General features: G+C 37.4%; 1 protein-coding gene across 1 annotated transcript in view; it reads left to right on the plus strand.

The window, feature by feature from the left end:
* The first annotated feature begins 1,333 nt into the window (after positions 1-1,333).
* The window catches only part of LOC128019442 (NALCN channel auxiliary factor 1-like), a 139,149-nt gene continuing 114,311 nt past the window's right edge, over positions 1,334-26,171 (plus strand). The window contains exon 1 of the mRNA XM_052605431.1: positions 1,334-2,452. Within this exon, the coding sequence (XP_052461391.1) occupies positions 1,814-2,452 (639 nt within the window). The 5' untranslated portion in view covers positions 1,334-1,813. The remainder of the gene's footprint in view (positions 2,453-26,171) is intronic.

A 26,171-nucleotide genomic window follows, 5' to 3' on the forward strand; every position in this document is an offset into this window, starting at 1 on the left:
AAACAACATGGTAACAAAACCACCACAGCCCTGTCCCAAACACCTGTTTGTCTTTATGCATTTTGAAATGGATTTGATCTATGAGGCCATATAATTGGTCTAATTTCTAATAATTAAAATGTTGCAGATTGTAAAAAAATGAGAAATTAACAGAGATATATTTTCTTAAAGATGTAGCTATCAACAATATTGTAAATTTGTTAAAGTAGGTAACATGCAATGTTATTAGTATTTCATAAGTATATTTACATACATATTTGTATATATTTGTATATTATATTTGAACGTTGCAATTAATTGTTAAACTGACTTTGAGAATGTCTTTCCAAAATATTCCTGCTGACAATTTTTTTTTTTTTTTTTTTGAAAGTTGTGATATGATTTATTGAACGTACTGTACATTGATTTCCTCACAGACTCATTTTTATTCACAGAAAGGCAAGGTTTTGTGTCTACATATTTTGCTTTTTGCTTTGGTATCAGGAAAACCTTGTCGTTTTATAGAATGTAATTCGTCTTAAGGAAAGAATCATACTTGGAAGTACCTCAAGTAACAGAGCCATGACAGTGATTTGGCGACTCTGAGTGTGTAAAAAGCGCTTATTTACATGCAGGCTCACTTTTCTCCTCACGTTCAGTAGCTGCCCAAATTAGGCAGAAAGGCAGAAGCGAAGCGCGTTGTGATTGTTGTGAAATGCAGGATAAAAAAGGGCCATGCCGCACAAGGTTAGCCTGTAAGAGGACAAATATACAGTATCTCTCTCTCTCTCTCTCTCTCTCTCTCTCACACACATACACACACACACCTCACGTTTCCTCGCTCGCTTTCCAACGTGCTGCTTTGACGCCCAGATGTCTCTCCTGTGCCGGCTCCTTACACACAGTTGCATATTAATAAACTTAAGCCTGAACTGGATGAACGAGACATACATGTCGTTTCATCTCTGTCACACGCTGATTCTCCTTTACGCAACATGTTGTGACACATACATCCTTTTCCTCCAGCCTTTGAGCATTTAAAGGACATTACGCACCGCCAAACCGATGCTGTTTAGGGCCACCGTGTCTTTACACGTCCACACTGCGTCGTTTATTTTTGATCGGAGCTTGCAATGAACGGTTCGCTTTGGACGGGAACGTGACGGGATGTTGAAGACAAGTGGACTATGAATGTGAACAACAAGAAAGCCAAAGGGGGTGAACGGCTTTGAAATCTAAATGCGTACTGGGAAATGTCAATTTATTATGATGAGTGGTCTCTCATACTGACACGTCAAGTGAGTGTGTGTGTGTGTGTGTGTGTGTGTGTGTGTGTGTGAGAGAGAGAGAGAGTGGCGGGCGCGCGCGCGCGTGTAACCATCGCCTGTAGTCTGTAGATCTGTGTTACTGCGCCAGGATGGAGATGACGCAAATGACCCAGCTCCCCAAAAAGTGTTTCAAGACGAACATGGCGGCAACTTAACACAGGACCCAAGATGATGATGATGATGAACAGCAGAGAAGATCGAAGGCAATCCTCCCAGAAAGGGAAAGAGCAGCTCGTTCAGCGTCTCTCCTTCCCTTGAGGAGATACGGGGACACAGGCAGGAGCTTCGGGAACAGAAGAGGCATGTTGTCACATAGAAGGCGCTTTTTCTCCGGCGAGCCATGCGGAATAACGGAGATATGACCGCGCGCGGCTTCATCTAGCCCAAAGAGTCGGATACAGTTGCCGGGAGCGCTGTTGAACGGGAAGAAAACATTTCAAATCAATGCATTTTGTGGCAGAAGAGCCGTCGCGGTGGAGTCGGCCAGTGCTGCTCTCTCCTGAAATATGACCAGGGGTGCTTGGACGTGTCGGCAGCAAGATGACGGTTTAAAAATCTGCTTCGCACCCCGAGAGGACGAAAAGCCATTATTCACCGATTCGGAAAGGGCCCAGAGATGGCGACTGTCCTTAGCCTCTCTTTTGTTTATCACCGTTTTGCTCTCTGATCATCTGTGGTTCTGCGCCGAGGCGAAACTGACGAGGACGCGAGACAAACGGCTGGAGCACACGAACCATATACTTTCATCCAGCCATCAGAGAGAGCAGAGTCTTATTTTTATAGGCAATTCTACCAAATCTCTGTGGAGACTTGAAACTTGTCATCCTGACAGCCTCTCCAAAAACTGCTTGACTTTTGACGAGGCGGAAGCCGTGTGCTCGGGCCTCTCCGAGTGGAACCTGAGCGATTTTTATCTTTCCTTTTGTAACTCCTACTCGCTTTTGGATTTGTTTTACGGGTTTACGAGTCCGGACAATTTGACCTGTAGCCTGGACATGGCTGATGCGTCGGGATGCAGCCAGTGCGTCCAGGCTTACCAACGCTACGACCGACGAGCTCAGGAGAAATACCGAGAGTTTGAGCTTTTGGTTCAGAAATATGAAACGGATGTTTATTCGGTGCGGACGTGTATGGAAGAGTGCACGGTAGGCGTACGCTGCCTTTCCTTTTGGTGTTGGTTTGTTTGTTAACGGCTTCTTACAAAAGCTGGTCATATAAGCTGTAATCACATTTCTTTCACGTTGAAAAAAAAGCCCCTTACATGTGTACGGTCCGCTGTTTTGTCATCTGCGCGCGAGAACGCGCAGTTACACGGTGCGCGCGCACTTGTGGATTAACGGGTGGATTAAACAATATGTCTTTACTGTGTGGTGTGTTCAGGTGATTCCTCTCTCACCTGTATATTTATCCAAATCCACTAAAGCCTACTAATGGATGATCCATGACAGAAATAAAAAATGACGGGCAAGCACAAAAATATAACTAGCAGAAAACATCTAAACATCTGGAATGTCAGCTTGTTCATAAATATACTATATATATATATATATATATATATATATATATATATATATATATATATATATATATATATATGTGTGTGTGTGTGTGTGTGTGTGTGTGTGTGTGTGTGTGTGTGTGTGTGTGTGTGTGTATACTTGTCAGCTAGCCAGTCATTAAGGCCAGCTCGTTTGTTTAAGATGTTTTTTGTCCACAAGGGTTTGCTTTTATAGATATATGGCGGGACAAAGCTGAGGGCATGTCCTCTCATTTGAAACAGTGTGAGATTAGGTGTCCTGCGATCTGCAAAGTGACAGAATAACCGACTCTCTCGGTGTGTGTGTGTGTGTGTGTGTGTGTGTGTGAGAGAGAGAGAGAGAGAGAGGTGGCGCAGTGCTTTATGGAATTTCAATAACATTAATAGTGAAGCAGTGATTTTTATGCGTAATCCAAAGAAGGCTATTCTTTTCCAGTCATTGCAGGACACTTTGTAAAGTATATTACCCATTACAATGTGCGTGAATCAGATTGCTAGATCGTATTATTATTATTATTATTATCATAATTTGTTTTATTTGTTTCTCCATGTTTAAATTTGAGAGTGATTTGATCCCTGTCCATGGTGCTGAAACAAGTAAAAAATGCACTGCATAGTAGTATTTGCTTAATAAGACACATAATAACACCTGAAAATGAAGATCAAAAACAATCCTTATTTCACACTCATTGTCTCCCTAGTAACAGTCTAAAATATTTAAAGCTGTATTTACTTATAGGTGTTGCAATGCACTATAACATTTTAAACATGTTGGTAGTTGCTGAGCATCAAAGAAATAGTTTTATTCTGATTAATACATTTTGCTGTTTTTAGGTACTAGTATAATAGTCTGTTTCAGTCCATTCCAGTAATTTATTCAATTTCAAGGAGGGTATTTCTGTTTAAGCAGCAAGCTGTGCAATGAAAAGGAGTGTTTTTATGCACACTGACAAATGAGAATTTGCTCACCCTCAGGCCATTCAAGATGTAGATGAGTTTGTTTCTTCATCTGAACAGATTTGGATCTTAATGGTAAAATTGTTTCTTTCAAACATGCAGCTTTTCATTTCACAAGGCATTAGATGATGGACTGAAGTGGTGTAGATTACTTTATTGTGATGTTTTTATGAGCTGTTTGCACTCTCATTCTTACCATTCTCTGGAGAGAATCCATTGGTGAGTAAGTGATGTAATGCTAGATTTCTCAAAGTCTGTTCAGATGAAGAAACAAACTCATCTACATCTTAAATGGCATGAAGGTCAGTACATTTTCAGCAAATTTTCATTTTGGGTGAACTATTCCTTTAAGAAATACTTAAATATATACATTTTGCAGGTTTTGATCTTTAGATATTAAAGTTTAATTTAGAAATTAAAACTGAAGCATTGATATGGAATATGCGTGGTACATATCCTGCCATTCATCAACTATTTACACCTCAGATGGCACCCAAATCCAGTGCATAATCCATATTAATCCATAGATTGTTTACCCAAAATTACTCTTCCATTTGCCAGTCCAAAATCAATGCTTGTAGACAACCAAAGGCAGAAAAGCAACTATCTGGAAGAAATAAATTCATAATCCTCCATCTGTCTAAATCTGTGTGTATGCATGTGTGAAAGTTAGTTAAGAAAAATGCATGAAAATGAGGAGAGAGATTTGTTTTGTTACCGCTCCCCTAGTTTCAGCCTCAGGCTTGCATAGGCCGCCCACAGTTCATTCACTGACCATCTGATGCATTCTGCACACAAAACTGCCAAGCTCTAGTCTGAATTGCTGGCTTTATGTAATATCCATTTTGTCCCCCCCCCCCCCCCAAATCAGTCCACCTGCAAAAAGTTGTGCTTACAAGATAACTCGATATAGCAGAAATATATAATATATATATTTTTTTATGTTCTAAGACAGAAATTCTGATAACAGAATCTTTACATTTACGTTTAGTCATTTTGCAGACGCTTTTATCCAAAGCGACTTACAAATGGGGGAATACATAAATCAAATCTTTTTAAAGAGGCAAACAGATACAGGAAGTATCTGTTTTCAGGCATTGTTTAGTCCATTTCAATAATTTGCTCAATTTCAAAGATGGTACTGTATTTCTGTTTAAGCAACAAGCTGTACAATGAAAAATTATGTTTTTATGCCCACTTACAAATTAAAATTTGCTTACCCTCAGGCCATTCAAGATGAGATTGTTTCTTCATTTGAACAGATTTGAAAAATTTGGCACATAATTTGCTCACCGGTGGATCCTCTGCTGTGAATGGGTGCCTGACATCTTCATAAGGAAATTGTTTCTTACAAATATGTAGCTTGGACTAGATTGTGTTGTGGATTACTTTATTGTGATGTTTTTAATAGCTGTCTGCACTCTCATTCTAACCATGTACTGCAGAGGATTCATTGGTGAGCAAGTGATGTAATGCTAAATTTCTCAAAGTCTGTTCAGATGAAGAAACAAACTCATCTACATCTTGAATGGCCTGAAGATCAGTCAATTTTCAGCAAATTCACATGCTTACAGCCTATTATAGAGCAATGTATTTTAGATAATTCTGTCCTTAAACAGGAGCTGTAAACAAAACAAACCATGAGTGGTCACTTCATGTGTCAATCAGACTGTCTAAGTGGGCGGATCTTGGCCAGATATGCTGCAGTGTGAACCAGATCTTATGCCTTTAGTCAAGCGTCTGGCTACACAAGACTATTATTCCCAGGAGTGCTTAGTGGAAACATGCTTGTTCTTACAAGGCTTTTTGTCAGTTACAATGACTCTGACTGACTGATGTTGATTGACAGCTGCTAGTGGATGTGAAGGGGGCCCAGGTGTCCTCCTTTGAACATGACCAGGTTTTTTGTCCAATGGTCAGTCTCAGATCAGCTCTAGAAGAGACTTGAATTCATTATCCCTGTAAAGCCTTGCGTAAGTAATAGTTTGATTTTTTTTTTTTTTTTTTGAGTATCATTTTGATACATCAGACTCTTATGGCTCATATGGTATGCTGTAATGATAACATAGAGCTCATTTTATAGGGTAGATAACAATGTGATTTTTATACAGAGTTCCAAACTGAGCAAAAATATGTAATTTGGTGCAGGTGCTGATGTTCTTATGGCCTAAAAGTTGAAATTCTGATCGCTTGTAATGCAAATCAATCAGATTCAGAACAAATCAATCCAATCGGCGTAATAAAAATAAAAAATAAATGCCCTGGCTCTTCCAAGCTTTATAATGGCAGTAAATGGGTGTTATTTTTCATTAGTCCAAATGAAATGAAATAAAGCTCATCCGTCTATAATACAAAGTGTCTCACATGGTTCTGGGGGGTGAATTAAGGCCTCCTGTCATGAATCAATGTGTTTTTGTAAGAAAAATATTTATAAACTGTAATCTGCTTCCATTAACTGTCATACTTGCGTTCACAATAACACCATTCTGGTGGATGAGGACATAGCGTAAGAAGTGATGAATGTAGAAGCTCAGCAGAGAGTGCAAAACAAAAGACTGGTCACAAATTACTGTAGAAATACAAAATACATATTTGTAAAGAAAAAGGATTTTGCAATAAGCCGAGAGGAGTTTTCCTTTGCTAAAGTACAATAAGTAAACATTGCTTCCTTTGCTCCTGTAAATAAACATTGTTTTTTTTTTATGAGACTAGCATATTTTTACCGGACCTTACACTACGCCCATACCCTGCATCATCCTAGAGATTACTGTTTATAAAAAAAAAAATTTAAATATGGATTTTTTTTTTTTTTTCATGCAAAAATGCATTGTGCACTTTTATCATAGATGGATGCACTTTATTGGACTTTATTTGGACCACTGAAAAAAAAAAAAGAGAAAAGATTTGAAAAGAAAGAAGAAGAAAAAATGAAAGAAGAAAGTCATATACACCAAGGATGGCTTGAGGGTGAGTAAATCACTGGGTAATTTTCATTTTGGGTAAACTAACCCTATGAATGCTTAGCTTTATGATCAAAGCTCTCTAGTTTTTATTGTGGAGTCCAAATACTCTGTAAAATACAATATAATATAATGCAATGTAATGATTTAGAGAAATGTTCCTCAGAATCTGATTTATCATATTTGGCAAAATCATATTTTCTAATAGATGTTCATCTTCAAAAAAAAAAAGTACTAATAAAAAAATAAGTAATTCTTACTTTAAAAATCATGAAATATTTTACAGCAAAAACAGACATGTACCTCAACCTGAAGATGATTTTTTTAATTATTAAAATGCTAATATGTACTTGCTAAAAAGTAAAAATTCTGGCAGATGACAGACAGAGTGTAAAATATTGTGTACAATAGGTATTCAGGATTTGTTCATGTGGATAATTTAGAGACCATAGAAATATTAAACAGTGGGCTTTATAGAGTAATTTCTGCATGGAACAGAAACTTGTATTGAACAAGCAAACAGTGAAAATCATTTCACTGTTTAACAAGGAGACATTTTTAATCAACATACTAAATACTTTAGTGATAATTGGTCCACAGAGAATGACTGGAATTGATACCTTGTTGTTTCGTTGGTGTTTTGGCACTGTAAGCTGTGTGTGACGCACAACTCCAATCCATTTTGTCCTCCTCCTTTTTATCATCTGATCAGAGAGTGGATTGCAGACTGGAGAAAGTGTTGAAAGAATCACATTGTCCTTATGAAATAAAAATCAGAATCTGGGGAGTTTTCAAGCCTTTTAACACAAATCTAAATTGCAAATCTATTCTTATGTTCATGTGACCTTTGCACAAGCATTGCTCTTTGTGTTTGAATTGTGAAATGACAGTTTAAATACCCCTGCGTTTCTTGGAGTGAAATTATATTTTGGGGGAAAACAATCATATCTCTCTTTTTTCTCTTTTTTTCACTTTTTGAAACATCTGTTCCTCTTCTTCTACCTCTCCATGTGTGTTTGCTCACCTCCTCACCTTTGGTGGCCTGCACATTGTTGCACACAAGTGGGGAGATAATGACATTTTTGGCGAGAGGCTGCCCTCTTGACATCACGACAGTGTGACTTTGTAAGGGCGCTTTATTCACTGCCTAAGCCATGACGACTGCAGAGGGAGCAGAATCTGGGCTTCCACATCCTCTTCCCCAGGGCATTAAACATGTATGGGACTAAAGAGCCATGGACATGCCAGATCTCTGTTTGCAAGGAAAATTAATGAGATGGAAAGACAGCGATTTCCACCGTGCTGGCCCGTGTTCGCATCCAGTAGCAGGCACTTTTGGTACTAAATATCAGAGGTGATTAACATACAGGGTTCGGTACGCACCTTGTGGAGATCCATCATATGAACATAAAGAGATCTTCAAGGTGAAGTGTGTCATTTCTGCGGCGCTAGCAGCACTGAATGCAATGGTGAAATTGTGCTTGGTTTTGGGTGGGAGACCTCCTGAGGATACTAGGTTGCAGCTGGAAGAGGTGTAAGTGAGGCCAGCAGGGGTGGGTCCTAATGCCCCTGTATAGTGCCAGGGACACTATACTGTGAAAAGCACCGTCCTTCGGATGAACAACTTTTCACTCAGAAATTGCTAGTAAATTTCACAAATAATATCATAGAAATGCCAAGTAACACCTCACATTAAACGTGAAATTTTGAAGTGTAAATATAGTATTTTCTTGCAAAACATACTCTAAAAGTCTTTGTTTTATTTAAGACTTAGAAAATTTATTTTACAGTGTATCATCATTTTACTAATAATTGCATGGATTATTTATTAATGAAAAATGTATGCCTAATTCACAACATATGTGCACTTGAATTTATTCCTAACCTCATTCTACTTTTAGTGAACTTGTAGCATTCTAAATGAGCAACCATGTATCTGTGTTAGTCATTTGGTAGTTCAAACATAATAAACAGCTGTACAGTAGCAACAATTTATGTTTTATGGAATAAGCTTAATTTGGGTTATGTGCAAAAAAAAAAAAAGTGCTAAATCGTGTGCACGATTTACTAATTCGTTCCCTCTCTGTACTCAAACGTGCACACGATTACTATTGTGTTCTCTCAATTTATAAATTGTGCGCACGACTTAGCAAAGCGAGGGAATGCAATAATAATCGTGTGCACGTTTTAGTACAGAGAGGGAACGAATTAGTAAATCGTGAGCACAATTTATTTATTTTTTCTTGCTCTGTACATATGCAAGTTATTAGCAGAAGATTTTTTTTTTCTTCTCACTACATTTTGATATTAAAATCGAATAAAATACTATAATATATCTATACTATAATATACTATAATATAATATCATCTTTATAATATATTGACAGCAACCATAAAACGCTAATGTAGGTAAATGATAACAAAAAACTAAGAAGAAGTGACTATATAAAAAATTAAATACAATAAAAAAAAACAACAACAGTGAAGTCTCAAACAGGGAACTTTGTTAACTAGACATTGATTAGTATAAAACACATACCATTTAGCTATATATATATATATATATATATATATATATATATATATATATATATATATATATATATATATATATATATATATATAAAGATATAATAATCTTTTTCCATTTATAAGATCACCCAGAGTATTTGAATCTATGTATGTGTGGTTAAACCATTTTTATCTATAAGATTTAGATATAATTTGTTGCAAAAGGATAAATTCTAGGTCAAAAGGTAGATTTGAGTCCTTGTTTATTTTAATTGCATGGAAATGCGTCTTCAAAATGTCTCTTTTTAAGTTCCACAATATAACAAAAGCGCTGGAATGAGATGAGGACGAGAAGATGAATTTTCTCTTTTGGATAAACTATTTGTTTAAACATATGAGCAACTCATCCACAAACCACATGAGAAATATCCGCTCCACTGTACAGCCACATCCAAGTATCATTACTGTTATGGAAATCTTTCTTAACCTCACCTACACCAACTCACCCACCCACACACACTGAACCCGAAGTAGAGACAGAAACATGTAAGTGTGAGTGTTTACTCTCCTCAGGTAGAGAATAATCTAGCCACGGGGTTCATCCACCTGCATCTAGGCACGTAAACCAAGCCCATGGTTAGAAACACACAGTAACCAGACCTTTCATTTAGCCCTGCCACTGCCAGAGCAGTAGGTACCTCCATAATCCTTTCCAACTAGACCGGTCTCCAAATCGTTGAAATCAATGCTTCCTGCTCGAGTCCTCTTTAACCTTTCCCGGAAGGGCAGATGGCAAAAGGAGGGCTGGCGGACAAGGCTTCTTTAAATCAGAGGCTCATATGCCTCTCCATGTCCCTGGAGTTGGCTTATCGTCCTCAGCCCTGGGGCCTTTTTGACACGGCACAGAGGCTCAGCAGAAAGCCAGAGGACAAAGCCAAGGATCACAATCGTACTCTACTGTTGCTACACAGGCCAGAGATGTGCTCGTGGCCTGTAGGGCACTTGTGTGCCCCTGTCTGGAAGACTTGTAAAATCACAAGCAATTACTGTCATCTCTGTGCACACATGGGCATATTTACAGATGTGTTGTGAATTCCCATTTAGAAACAAGACAGATATGAAATGGAAGATAAATGAAGTTGGTCATAAAGTGAAGACATTCACTGTTGTTTCATAATGAGGAGCTCCATGAGAAAACAAGTTAAAACAGGTAGTAATGTGTGAACTTATGGTCCTATGATTTCAGCGATGTGGAAAACACAGACAGAATTGAAAAATCTGGTCATAAAAAAAATAAATAACAGAATTTACTCGATAATGTGGAATGTCACAGAGTATGTCAAAGTTTGGGTGAATTAATTAAAAGAAGGTCATTACACTTAAATCAAATTATCATATGGACTAGTATCTGTAAATATAAAGCTGCAAAAAAATAAATCCTGCATGTTCTCTCTGTGTGAATGAATTGCACAGACACGAGGTTTCATTTACTACACATACCGAAGCGCATGTGACGCCTCTGCAGTCTTACTAAATGAGGACATAAATACATGAACAACATGTCTAGAACTGCTCTGAGAGTACTTCATAAGCATTTACTGTTTCATTTGAATAAAACTAGTGTCATATCATATACGCACAGAAATTTACAACAATAGCAATAAAACATAACAAACATTTCATAGGGTCCTAAACATGTAATTCAAAATGCATTTTGATAAAAAAAAATAATAATAATTTAAACCTTAGAAATTAATCCAGAAAAAGTTTTATTGGAAAAAAAATGGAATATGGAAACATAAATTAAAAAAATATATAAATAAAATGGAATTTGAGAAAAAGTAAAAAGGATTTCATAGTACCCTATGAACTGTGTGTTATTGTAAAGAAAAGATATTAAACCATGGTTCTCAACCTTTTTAACTCCAAAGGTCCCATATTGTACCAGATAATCCAAGGCCTTAATCGAGACTATGATATTAGCACTTCTGATGTAATGAGAAACCTGCTTTTTGTTCACTTTATTTACATGCATATAATAAATAATATTATATAGTGGAACTTTTCCAATAATGAAATAAAATAATTTAAAATAATTAAATAAATTCCATATTTTTCCCATAATATGTTTTCCCATCATATCTGATTTAAAGTTTTTCTTTTAAATAATGTTTATTCACAAATACCAATTTACTGTATTTCCACTGTAGACTTCATAAATTTGTACTTATTTCCATTAATTTTCCATGTCTAGAAATCACAATTTTAAAATTCCATATCCAGGTCTGGTTCTTAAATGATAGTTCTGAGAGAACAAATAAAATAAAGAAATAAATATAACAAGATAAAAAATAAGTCTGCTTGTGTCTAGAATTTTAGCTGTATTAGCTAATTTTAAAACTGTTTTTTGTCTTATTTAATCTAAAGTGTGCTTCAGAACCACTGCATGAAACATACTCTTACCTTACATTTGGGTTTATTGAAAATGAAGGCAGATTTTGTTTTTCAATATATCCACTGTTACTCGGAGCATATAGTTTCCTGTGACATTTGGAACGTTGTCAAAATAGACTTGTGACAGTCAAACATTATTTTTCAGGACAGGTGTTTATGAATTTATTGCTCTATAATTTTTAGCTACCGATATTATTTTTCAAGAAAGCATCACATTTGATTTAAAAACTGTAATAATATAATATATTATTTTATTATTTAAAAATAAATATCACATATGATATGTATATATATATATATATATATATATATATATATATATATATATATATATATATATATATATATATAACAAAGTTATCTTTGCGGCAGTAAAAATGTTGACAGGGCATCTGAAGAAATCTGAACTGCAGGCAAAGAATAAAAATCCTCACTGTTGTGACAATTTGATGAATTTTAACTACTTGTCCGATTGTGGGATAGTTATTTTATATTTCAGCAACACGTCTTTTAGTTGTTTTCGAAACATTTTTTTAAAAATATATATTAAAGTAAGTCAGATGTACAAAATTGTGATTGGCTGGATATGATGTAAGACCACGACAGATCACATACATACTACACACAGAGGCACACACTTCTTGCCCCACACACATTAAAGCAAACAAGCAGTAATTGTGTATCTCTGGAGTGCTGTTTCCTGCAGTTCCAGGCCTGGCCCTTTCTTCCGGTCTAATTCAATTTGTGACCTCCTGATTCTCTTAGCGCTAAAGGAGGAGAGCGTCTCTCTCTCTGTGCGCTTACCAGCCGCATCCACTGCTGGAGCTGAAGTCTTCTCTTAAAGGGGGGGTGAAATGCTCGTTTTCACTCAATATCCTGTTAATCTTGAGTACCTATAGAGTAGTACTGCATCCTTCATAACTCCAAAAAGTCTTTAGTTCTATTATATTCATAAGAGAAAGATAGTCTGTACCGATTTTTTCCGGAAAAACCCGAGCGGCTGGAGGCGTGACGTGTGGGCGGAGCTAAAAAATCACGAGCGCCAGTAGGCTTTTGCGTTGAGAGCATGTGGAAACTGTGACATTACCGTGAGGAAAAACAAACCATGGCTTACAGTCAGATTCAGCCGTTTATTTATGATCCAGAATCAGATCCAGAGGCTGAAACTGAATGAGAGCAGCAGCAGCAACGACTCGCTTCGAGCGGGGCTCGAACCCGGGTCTCCGGCATCGTGACCCTTTTTCGTTGGGATTGCATCATCCTTAAGAAATAAACGATACACAAATCCGACGTCAAACTGGGCCTTGTTTGTAAAACAAGCATTTTAGAAATGCAGGGAACAAACACAAACACTTGCACAACTCCGTTGATGCTCTGTAAAAATAAACTCCATCCACTGGTCCCTTAATGCTGTTTCTCTTTCGGTAATCTGTGCAGGGTTGTCTTGCCCTGGCAACCAAAAACACACTCCTATCGTGACCCATATAAGGAAATTCCGCTTCATCTAACATCACACAGAGGAACAAAAAATACTCCTTCAAACGTACAACTTAATTTTTGAAACTTTGTCCATGTTTAGCATGGGAATCCAACTCTTTAACAGTGTAAACAACTCAGTATGCATGAAATAGCATTTCACCCCCACTTTAAACTTACACTAAGAGAGGTGATTTAGTCTCAGAGATCCACTCTCTAATACACACGTACCAAAATAATCTTTCTTTCCCCATCAATCCTTTACTGTCCCTCTCAGTCCCTCTGTCACAGATTTGTATGTTGGATTCGCTCTGTATTTTTATTACAAGCTGTGTCCACACAGGCCCAGACAGACTCCCTGAGGTCCCTCAGGACTTCCTCTAGAACATGGCAGTTAAGACAAGCCTTTCTTCCTTCTGTCTTCCCGAGTCTCTCTTCTTCTCCGAGTGGAAGATGGCCACATGCTCTGCCAGAGATCTCTTTTACCAAACTAATCCTTCCTGCAGGCTACATTCTTTCAGAGGGCATCAGTACAAAACTTCTGAAATCTAGAAATCTGCACTATTAAATACCACTCAATTAGTTCAGGTTGTGAATTACTACGTTAACATTATTCATAAGCAGGGCATTCTCCGAAGGGAAATGTCATTGTAGATATTATCACTTGTTTGAATGACAGAACATGGAAGCAGATATATTTGAGGGAGACACCTGTCAAGAATCAGTCATATTTCACCACAGAATCAAAAGAAAGTAGTTAGAAAGAAACATGAACTACACCACTGATTACAACTTTGAGGTTGGTAAGATATTTTGGATGTTCACAAAGGCAGCATTAATTTGGTCAAAATACAGAAAAAAAATAATATTGTGAAAGAGTATTACGATGTAGAATAACTGTATGATTTAATATTTTTATATTTTAAAATATAATTAATTCCTGTGATCCCAAAGCTGATTTTTCAGCATCATTACTCCTTCAGAATCATTTGCTGCTCAAGAAACATTTCTTAGTTTCAAGTTGTTGTTTTTTTTTTTTTTTTTTTCGTTGTTGTCTTTTTTTTTTCAGAATTCTTTGATTAATGGAAAATTCAAAAGAACAAAAATTATTTGTAATAAAATTTTGTAACATTATAAATGTCTTTACTGTCACTTTTCAGTGTGTTTGATTAATGCACCCTTGATGAATAAAAATACTAATTTGGTGGTTCCTAGTTCCAGTCCTCGTGCACATATTTTGCATGTTGTGAATGAACTGTGTTCCGATCGATATGATCCCTACACCGTGTTCATTGCTCTCTACTCCCTGAGCAGGGGTTTCCTTCACTTCGTAACATGGACTGGAATTGGGAACCGCTGATGTAACTTTTAGCCTATTGTAGTAATGTTGTCTCTGGTATTCTGGTCTGTGAGCACAAATGTGTTCAGGGGGTGTGGCTTTTGCAGGGAGGGTGGGACGTTCACTTTCATTGCTATCAGGCTAATGTTAGCATTTTCCAAGATCTCCTATTGTTCCTTTAATTGTCATGAAATGATGCACAAAAAAAATATTTTTTAATGCTTAAAATCAAATTAAAAATCAAAGAGCTTAAAATCATAAAATCCTAATGCAAAAAAATGTTAAATGGTTCCTGAATAATCATCATTTTTATTTATTGCAAATAAATTTGTTTTTATTTGATTCTGTTAACACTTTAAAAGTGACAATTTTAATATATTTTTTTTGTTTGTTTGATTTGTAATGATGCTAATTATACAACACTGAATTTATTTGATTTGCTTTGCATCTAACATCTTGAACCAGAGCTGCACATTAAAATAAATAAATAAATAAATAATAATAATAATAAAATGCTTGTCAGAATTAGCAGTTTCATCCTATGAGACAATACCCTGAAGTAATCTTAAGTCGAATGCTTTGCTCGGTGACTCCCCTGTTCATTGCTGGCAGTTACTAGAAATAAACCTATATCCATTTTGTTATCAGCCCAGTCCAATTGCGCAGCAGAAACCAAGGTGTCAAGGTTTGGCTAGTTAGCATGGTCCTGTTAGCCCACTGACTAACCCAAGTTAACCCAAGTACTCTAAAAATATTTCATCATAGATTTTTCAGTTTATAGTAGGTGTTTTACCCCAGTACCCAATGAGAATGCTTTTAAAAGCATGCATCACAAGAAGCCAATCATTTTGATCCAGCATTAAAAGATGTGACAGAGAAGCCAACTTTAGTGGCTAACGTGTCTTTCTAGCATTTGGGGAGTCTTCTAATTGTCTCTGATGAATCTGTAATCGCAAGCACAAGACTGCAGGATGGTCCAAAGGGACTGAGGTGGCTGTTTAGCTGGAGGTGCTGTGCTGTAGGTAATTAAGAGCAGTATGTGCTAGTTGTTATGAATTAGAATAAAACAGAGGAACTCATTAAGGCTCACTCGTGGGAGAACTACGAGCAAAGGAACAGTATTTATTTATATGACCCTGAGAGGGAGACATGCACTGCATGTCACCGCACTCGTGTATTGACCTGAGAGTGGACCAGAGACCTCAAACACACTTGAGGTCAGAGCCACTGATGAGGTCAGGGCGCTTTCTCTCCATTTTCATCGTTTCCTGTTGCATCTCTGAAGCTGATGTCTAATTGAATTAAGAGCGTTGTTGGTTTTTCATGGTGCAAACAGCAGAACGGAAGGGAAACTCGATGTCATATGAAATGGCAGTGTTTGTCCCACTCGAGAAATCACATGAGAAGTTACGACGTCTCTGGTGTTTTCCCTCAGCGTGTGGGGGATAACGGCTTCCAGGAAGAGCTGTGCTGATTTCATGAAAAGATTATATGATAAAGTCTCTCATTTCTTCCCTTCTATGTGATGTGGCTTCTTATGATTGCTGAGCTTTGCTTCTCGTCCGTTTGATGTGCACAGCAATGTCTTTCAACCCAAACAACGTTTGTGTTATGCTTCATGAGTTGACATTTTAACTAACAAGCAATCAGATGTCCTTTGATCTTTTTATCCCTTGATAAAATAATTGTGATCAAAATTGATAGATACAAAATATTCATACTAATAAAGACTTCCTTTTCATTGGGGGGAAAAATATTGTAAAAACAGCTTGTTTTAGAACTTCTTGACAAGAGACAGATGCCAGACGTATATTTATGTTGCACCAGGTGCAATTCTTGCAGTTCAAGGATGTGGAATTTTGAATTTCCAAATGAATTTGAACCACTGAATATTTTGTCAAATGATACAATTTTTGGAATGGAACTACAGAGGGTGAAAATATTGTGACATTTATACTGACAAAACTGTCAGAAATATTTTAAATTGCAATGTTAAATGACTAAATATACACTACACCATTCTAAACTGTATTTTTTGGTTAGTGTAACTTTTTGGCTAGTGTTGCTATACTGCTGCTGTTTTTGCAAGAATGACTGGATCATAAGCCCAAAGCTGTTTCCTATACCGTTGTGTTCGCACACAGCATTAACATACATTTGTCTTTCTGCTTGCATAAAATGGCCTCATTCCTGTCTGTCTTCAGTGCTTGCACGGTGTCGGCTCTGTTCTGCTGTTGCCTCCTGTTGACAATACCAGTAATTATGTCATTTCCTGTTGACTCCTCCTTGCACATGTCAATGGGTGCCAGTCTTTTCTCTGGAGCTCTCCTCTCCAGTCTGAGGCTGGAGATGGTGCTTATCTTCCCACCATACTCTGCTCATTTGCGGTTGAATTCTGCCGCTGGGCCGGCATGTCATATGGATTACGGAGCAGAATGAGATTAAGAAAACAGCGTGAGAGTGTGACCAGCCATTATGACTGTTTCAATGCTAAATGCCTCCTTCTCCGAAGCCAGTACAGTGAGTCGGAGAGCACAGTTCCTGCTTGTATTGATGTCTACACTGATGATGTGTAACGTGCAAAAATGTCAACACTGCAAAAAATGCATTTCATTCAATCGCTTTCTCCTCCTTCACCTGACGTAACCTGCAGTTTGTTTGCACGGGTGCCTGAGCGTCAGCTTATCTTCAATATATATATATTGTTTAGCTGTTTTTGGTGTGTGTGTGTGTGTGTGTGTGCTCTTGCGATACAAATCTATCATCTCAATACCTATGTGGGAGCAGGATCTCAGTGGATCTGCAGCATGTACAGACTGCTGCAGATAGTCGCTGTTGTGCTGTCATTAAAGACACTATCAGCCACGAGGTGAAGACGGGAATCAGGAGATGTTTTTGGAATACTGTTCCTAATGTTAAAACAGCCTTTATTATCCCACTGACACCCACAGATCACTATCACTGTCAGAGAAAATAGAGTCAGCCACAAGAAGACTGGAAAAGCTGATTGAGGGCAGGTACCCAGCTAACAGGGAACATTCTCACAACTTTCACGAACATTGTTAAAAGTTATATAAATGTTTGGACAAAACATACCTAATGTAATATGTATGGAAAGTCTTAAAACTTCATCAATATTTGATACGCGTCCTTAAAATGTTGAGAGAGAAAAATAATCAAACCCCACATTTTTTCCCCCTCTTTCTTTCAGTATTCTGTATCACTCAGAAATATGTCATAATACTGATATAACGTTAGCCACAATGCCCAATTCATGCATACTGATTGTGCTTTAAGCAACTCTAACAGCTCTAGCAATCTTCACAGCCTAAATGTTATGTTCATGATGTTTTGTGAGTGACAAATGTTTGAGGGCTTTTAAAGTGTGAAATGGAGAGATATTTCCCTGTCTGCTGTCTTTCACGTCACATTTCTGAAGTTGCTAGTGAAGTGCCCATGAGCAAAGATGGCAACATGCAGTACATAAGAGTACATGTGCTGTTGGAATACCATAGCACAGTGTTACTTTATATACAGTGGATGGAATGATTACTATAGGCATGCACCATTTTATTTTATTTGCAGTAGGTGTAGGTAAATAAAATATTTCAAAACTGATTTAACAATTAATTTCCATCATCAGTCAGCAATATTCAATGAATGATTCAATGATGATTCAATGATTGTTTAATTATGAAATGTTTTGCATTTTTACCTTTTTTATTTATTTATTTACTTTCTTTATTGTAAACTGGCATTTTTAACTTTCTATTGAAAAAAAAATCATTATGTTTCAACAAAAAAAATATTAAGCAACACAACTGTTTTTACATTGATAATCATAAGAAATGTTTCTTGAGCAGCAAATCTGCATATTAGAATGATTTCTGAACGATCATGTGACACTGAAGACTGGAGCAATGAAATTGCACATAAAAAAGGCCCAGTCCTACTTCAAAACACTAGGTATAAGCGTTCCATGTCCAAAAACATGGTAACACCATAGCACCTTTTGTACATACTGTATTTCTTGTTAGTGTATCCTTTCTAGCAAAAATGTGGTCATTACCATCCATCCATCGTTGCAAGTCCTCCCACTCTTGCCCAGCTGCCTATGAAGAGCATGCAGAAGGGCTGTGTGTCCCAGCATAAACATGCTGTAAAGTGGTCAACAGTGAGTGAGAGTGTTGGTCTCTCTCACCCTCACATCCCAGAAGGAACACAACACTGTGCTAATGGAAGAGAGCTGTCTCAACAAGCCTTCTAGCCTTGTGTTAGCCATTTCCTTCCCTCTCTTTTTAAAGTAGGGTATAAGAGAGTGTGAAGATTTCAGTGATGATAATTGGCTCAGATTCCCAACTGGTTTTAGTGGCATTAAATATGAATAGCAGGCTCATGTAGACTTGTTTAGACGAGAGGATTTATGAGCAGAGAAGCAATTTTTTTCTTTCTTTTTTTATGAAGTATCATCAGGGTGAATAAGAGCAGGCTAATGAAACAGGTTTAAATCAGTGATTACTGGAGTGCTGTCACACACATACACATGTGGCTGATTGTAATTAGCCCACATCAACCAGGTGTCAGTAAAAAAAAAAAGAAAGAAAGTCAGTTGGGTTTGACAAGTCTTTGTATTTTGAACCCCTTTTTTTTAGCCCTGCCGCCTGTAATCAGAGACGGTAGGCGTACATATATTGAATGAGAAAAATTTAACATTTAGATCTTCAATATGGTTCTTCTGATTGAACACCCAGATGCCCCAAACCAACATCGAAGAACTAGTAGCCACATTGTTGTTGCCTCATGTCACATGTGTGTGGGTCAAAAAGTTACACTTAAACACACCACAAAGACAACAGCCATTGGCCAGTTACAACATAAACATCCTGCACCTGTATGAGAGGAATTAATTCCCCTACTGTAGTAATTTGTATTTTTCACAAAAAAGAAACAAAACAAAACAAAAAACAAACCTAGGACTACAGATATACAAACTGCAAGTAATAAAAACCATTTTGCTCGTTTTCTTCACTGCTTTTTTTTTTTCGACCCATGCAGATATTTACAAAGCTGATGCGGATCAGTGATCTCTCTCTACCAATACATACACTAGGCCAATACGCGTTGAATGAAAGCCCACTATTGGTCTACAGCCGACCATTGACTTGGTGTGTCACAGTTTTATAGTTAATTCAGTTAAAAGGAGTGCATGTGTAAATGGACTGAGTGTTATAATTTAGTCATCGAGTTGTATCTTTATGTATTGTATGTATAGTTGACCTGTAGAGTGCCATTAAAGTTTGCAAGATTGTGGTAAGCCGCTGTGTCTTCTACAACCAGCCAGCAAGATAGAGAACTGTGGTGTACAAATCGCATCCATTGCATGTTTCTTGACAGCATTCACAGTTACCTAATACGCATAATTCCCATAGTAAATCAGTCTCTAAAGTAACACAGACAGCACATAAAAATAAATGACACTACAAATCATTCTTAGTTAATCCTCCCTGAGAGAGAGAGCAGCACCTTTCAGACTGGATCCATCTGTTGTATGAGGACTGTGTCTGCTCAAACTAGGGCGAAACACTGCGAGAGCTCTGCTAACATATTTCAGCTTTTTTGCGTAGCGCCATTTCAATGCACGACCTGTTTGCATTCAGCGTCTCTGTAATCCTGCCCATTTCTCTGTGTGTGATTTTATGAAAAGCTTCCTGTTTGTTCTTTCAGTCCAGGTCAGTAATGGGATGCACATGGCTCTTGTGGAAACCTATCTCTGCTTGTTCATTGGGGGACAGCTTGTTTCTTTGTGGAGTCCAGAAAAAATGGGTCCCTGGTAGAGTATGAATGCATATCAAATATTACACGACTGCACTAGCTGTGTTATCTTACACTTATATGGTAAGTTGGCGTGTAAAATGTGCCAAAATTCACCAAAAATACCATGGTGCGTGCTACTGTATTTTTGGACAAATAGTACAGTATGTAGTGGTGGGCAGTATGCCCAAATATTACATCACATTTGAGGTATAATATTATATAAATGTCAATTCTGCTTGGATGAGTCAGATTTAAAGCTAATGCACAATGGTCGGTATGTGCACACTTGTGTCCAAATTTTATTTGAATTTTATATTAATGCACCTAGTTGTGACAATGTTCACAATTTATTCATCTTTATAGGAGCCACATTGCTGGTTTCAACTATGTCAAACACAAAATATACGTTTAATAATGTGTTTATTGCATGAGGTGTCCCTACCAGTTCTACCTGACCACCTACAGAGGATTTTAAGGTGTTTAGCTGCCAGAACCAGAAAGTAATCCAAATGTAACCTAGTCCGAAACACACATCACTGCAGGCACAAATGTGCAAAATAATCATCTTTTCAATGCATTTTAGAAAGCCCCGTTTTGCCCATGTACCGCAGTCCCAGATGAATCCTATAAAACAGACTAAACAGCCAATGAGGCACTTGAAACGCTGCAGTCTGCGTTAGAAACAGAGCTTTGGATGGTTCTGGCATGCAGCTTGTGTCAATAGAGAGAGGTGGTCGGGCTCAGAGCAGGTAGTAATGCAAGCAGACGCCTACATCCCTGACGGAGGGGAGAGAGAGAAAGAGAAAGAGAGAGAGAGAGAGCTGCTGCTGCTTCTGCCGGAGGCTTTCTCTGCATGCGCCACATTCTCACAGAACAAGTCCTGCCAAGCACATGACCTCTCCACTCTGCCTGAGACTGCATATGTGTGTGTTTGTGTGTCAAAAACACACAGAGAGCATCATGTAAGAAAAAGTGAGTCGGAGAGCCGAGAGAGGGAGAAGAAAGGGAATATACCGCCAGTGCTCTGCAGACAGGGAGGTGTTTCACTGTGGAATGGAGAGAAAAATCATTAGAGGGCAAACCCTCTCCACCTGCCCCATGACGCTCCCTCCATTAATCACCTCAGGCCACAAGTGGCCCTCCATCCCATATATCTCTCCATCCTTTATCTTCTCATCTCTCTTAGCCACAAATCTGCACCCTCCATCCTATCAGAGACTCTTCCCTTCCACGGTTTCATTTGCTCTGCTGTAATGTCATTACGGCCCACCTCAATTCAATTCGACCCAATTTAAATAGAAAGCTTTTTAAAAAAACGCTGAAATTGGCATTGATAGCCATGCGTTTTGAAATAAGTAAACAATGCTTGTCCCTTGGGCATGAAATCAAAGCTTGTGTTGTGCAAATATATGTGTTGCTCTTGTAAAACCCGTTTGTCTTCTTGTCGTCTGTACTGTATGATGCTGGCTCATGCATCATTGACCCGCAATTGAATTTTGATGAGTGCAAACTTGCCGTTTTCACTATAGAGGTGCCAGGGGAATAGTTGTCACATGGACTGTATCTTAATTACTATATGGTTTGTAATCACAAATTAATGTTTGCTATAGCAGTGGTTTTGTATGTTGGTGTCTATTTCCAGTTCAGATTAAAGTGAATTCTGCCCTCCAAACTATTTATATTCTATTCTATAGAGTCTATCAGACTTTAACTTTATCACTCTTGTTCTATCAAATTACTGATTACTCATTACTCCTTTTAAAAGTAATCACGTTACTGTTCTGATTACTTTATTTCAAAAGTAATCAGTAATTAGTTACATTACTAGTTACATTACTTTTTTTTTCTCTGTGAAATGTATTAAATCCCAGCATACATGCTCCCGATAAATATTTGTTATTAAAGCATCAACATTCAAAGAGCACTGTTATTTTTAACAAAAGCAAACGGCTGCTGTGTGCATGATTTGGCAGAATGCAAGCAAAAGAGCACTGCATTTATAATCTCTAAAAGACATCTCAGTTCATCGCAACCTCACAAATCTGTTATAACACAATAAATGTATGCATAATTAATATTTCATAATGTCTACAATTCGTCTGTTATAATGAGAGGAAACGTGAGCATGCAAATTTCAGCACTGCATTGCTCAACGCTGCAAACACGTGTTATAGCCCAAATACAAACTCTGCCTATTAGTTCATGTTGCTTTTGTGCAATAGATGAATAACAATATATATTTTTTTTTAGATATTTTTATGTTTAGATATTTCTATTTTACTGGAGTCCCGTGAATCATGTTAATCTCCCAAATTCTGTTGCGTCCGGTCTCGCGGAAGAAGGTCTCTAATCCATTGGCACTTGGATTGACAGTGCATGTGCTACATCCTTTTTACAATCTCTAGATTATAAAACACTGCATTCTGTCAGCAATGTAACGCGGCAGTAATGTAAAAGACCTTGGCTTGTAACTGTACTCAAATTACTATTTTCAAAATTATAACGCTTTAGATAACCCTGTTACTAAAAAATGAAATCAAATTGCAGTGACGCATTTCTTAGTAATGCATTACTGCCCAACACTGGTCAGGAGACACCTGACCAGTGTTATTTTTCATCTTACATGCAATCAGCCATTCATAACAGATCCGTCATTCATAATACCAGAGCAGAGAGATGAGTTCAAGAGAGGACAATGGCAGAGGAATGGAGGAGAGAAATGACGAAGGCAGAATGAGAATTTAGAGAGGTAATTTTAAGCTGCCTCATCCTGCACTATGCTCAGGGGAAATGCCCAGGTCTGGCAGAATTGGGCTGTGGAAGAAGAATGGGCCAGATTTTAATAAAGAGGCCGGAACAGGGCAGCGTTTGAATAACTAAGAGTGTCAGTGAAAAGATATTTAAGACCAAAGATCTTCAGTAATGCTTCAGCTCTGTTCCAAAACCTAGTGAGCTGTCTACATAGACATAGATGAAGGCAGTTACACATGGTAGGAAGCATCATTTTAAGATGCCTTTGCCCCATATTATGAGACAGCATTCCACATACTGTCTCCTTCACAGAGAAGGCAATCCGAAAATCCATTGCACTGAGCTCAGTGAAAAAACCAAGCTAGAGATTCTTTCATATAATATCAAATAGTATCAATAAAACAACTAAATGTTTTGTTTTGTTTTTCGAAATACATTTAATATATATATAACTTATAAAAAAAGTTATAACTTGCATTTTTAAGCTTGTTTGAGTGGTATGGTGCATTAATGCCATGTCATAATTACCGTTATTACTACATTACAACCTGAACATTTTAAGAGCTGTTCACATCCTTGGACTCTGACTTATGCATTTCTATAGCAACATTATTAACGCCACAGTGAATCCATTCCGTAATCAATAGACTGCCCACGTAACAGTCGTTATGCAAATGGTTTGAAATGATAGTCTATCACAATAATAAATAAATAATTCTGTCATCATTTTACCCTTATTTTATTCCAAATCTGTAAGATTTTGGTTAATCTTAAAATATATATTTTAATGAAACCTTTGAGGTCTTTGTCCCTCCATTGCAAGATCAGGTAACCAAAATTAAAAGATCCAAAAAGTTTATAAAGCATATTAAAATGAATCCATGTGAACTGTCCAGTGTAATCAACGTCTTGTGAAAAAAACATGATTGTTTTATGTGAAGAACAGATTTAATTTATGCTTTTACTCACATTTGATAAACACATACAAAGAGCACATCACGTATGGTAATCACAAAAGCTTGTGCGTCACACGCTAGAGCAAATCTTTATTGGCTCCATGTATTGTTTTGATTAGATGTTAATAAAAGCCTGAACTTCAAAATTCAAAACCATATCTTTACCCAAGTAGTGTTTTATCAACTTGTTATAATGATTTATATTTTAGAGCTGTTGGAACAGATTGAACTGGAAATTGCAGTGTTTGTAAAAATCAAAGAAGCTATTATTTGTGTGTCCATTTGCTCAGATACGATGACATGTATGTGTACACCAGTTGCTTTGAACCATATTTATCAGTGCACAGGAGCAGAGCCAAAGCACAACCAAAACAATTTTTTGCATTAAAAAGATGTGTTAAAGTTATTTTTTTTTTAACTGCTAGTGGGTCAAAAGTTACATAGTGCAGCTTTAACTACATTTTAATGCTGAAGCTGTTGCCAGTTTGAGTTTTACAAGTATACATTACAGATTCTACAAGGATGTAAATTGCTTTTTACAAGTCACAATTGATCATTCTGACATGGCGTGAGCGCATCTTTACCTAATTAGCTTAGCAACATGCTAATGCTTGTACTCTAATGAAATCAGGTTTGATTCGCATCTCCCACACACATCACAAGAAAAATGCTATTCTTATGACACTTGGAGTTGATGTATTTGTGCAGTTAATTGTTCGCTTATGAGGTTTCATTTCCATTAGGGTGCTGCACTAGAAGGCTGCAGCCTGTGTAGACAGTAAGATTTGAGATCTGTGGATGTCGTCTTCATTTGGTCTGTGTTTGCATTCATTATACACTGTGACATTAAGTATATACCAAAATGGATAAGGTAAACACAAGTTATGTATATAGCTAAATTATAAGAACAGAATAGCTCAGTTTTTTTACAGAGAAGTAGTAGAAGGTGGTTAATACAGAAGTGTTTGAGTGAGAGGAAGATGGAGGGGGTGTCAGGGTCACCTTCTATACAGAGGACATCAGGTCCAACAGATTCATCAGCAGATTTTCACCTGCTTTCTCTCTCTCTCTCTCTCTCTCTCTCTCTCTCTCTCTCTCTCTCTTTCTCTCTCTCTCTCTCTCACAAATAATGGTAAAATAATCTAAACGCAAAGTGTAAATCGGACGTCGCAGGTACACTCAGGGAGTGTCCAAATCCACTTTTACTAATTTAATGACGGAAAAATGGTCCGCGCATATTTCGAATGGGCTGTCCCAATTCTCTTAATAAATATTGGGCGCAACGTTCAATACACCAATCAGAGTGTCATCTCCCATTCCCTTTAAGAGTGAGATGCGCTCGTGCCATGGCGGATCGCTATTTACTTGGCGGAAATTGTTGGTTGAAAAGCTGAACTTTTCTTAGAATCATCTACGGGACAAGCAAGAATCCACCAAAGCTTCCCGAGGTGAAGAAGGCGTGGGATGAAGTAGAATATCATTCATCATTATAAGTAGTAATAGGCTGAAGTGCAAATAGGCAGTCTAATTCTAATACACGCAATGACTATCCATCATTAAATTTTTATATTTATGTAGCCTACACATATTTTATATTTGGCATGTTTGTGTGATGCGCATCCCTGTGAGTAATAAGCAAAGTCAACGTGCACTGTGGACCTACCAAGGGGCACATTTTCTACCAACGCGCTCTTAAAATAACAAAAAAGAGATATTGCGCTATTGACTTTAGACTTAAGACCAGGTTTGAGTTGGTCTATGACACAGACTATGTTCAGCTCCTTAAAATAGCAAAGTGCCGGCAATGCGCCTGAACACACCTCTTTTTTAGACCAGCACACCCGTGGGCACACAAATGGGCGCAAATGCATTTGCTAATTAAACGACGTGGCACTGGACGGGAAAATGCGAACAGCGCCGGACTGAACCTAGCAAACACACTTGTGTTGTGCCTTGCGACGCATTGTGCTGGCTGTATGATAGGACCCCATATCCTTCATGGATAAGAATGAATGCCTTGAGCGTATCACAAATATTTAAATAAATAATAAATAAATAAATAAATTAAATTAAAACATGATAGTGAACAGAGATAATGAAAAAAGGAAG

Source organism: Carassius gibelio, chromosome A9 (genome assembly GCF_023724105.1).
Source record: "Carassius gibelio isolate Cgi1373 ecotype wild population from Czech Republic chromosome A9, carGib1.2-hapl.c, whole genome shotgun sequence".
NCBI classification, from domain to species: domain Eukaryota; kingdom Metazoa; phylum Chordata; class Actinopteri; order Cypriniformes; family Cyprinidae; genus Carassius; species Carassius gibelio.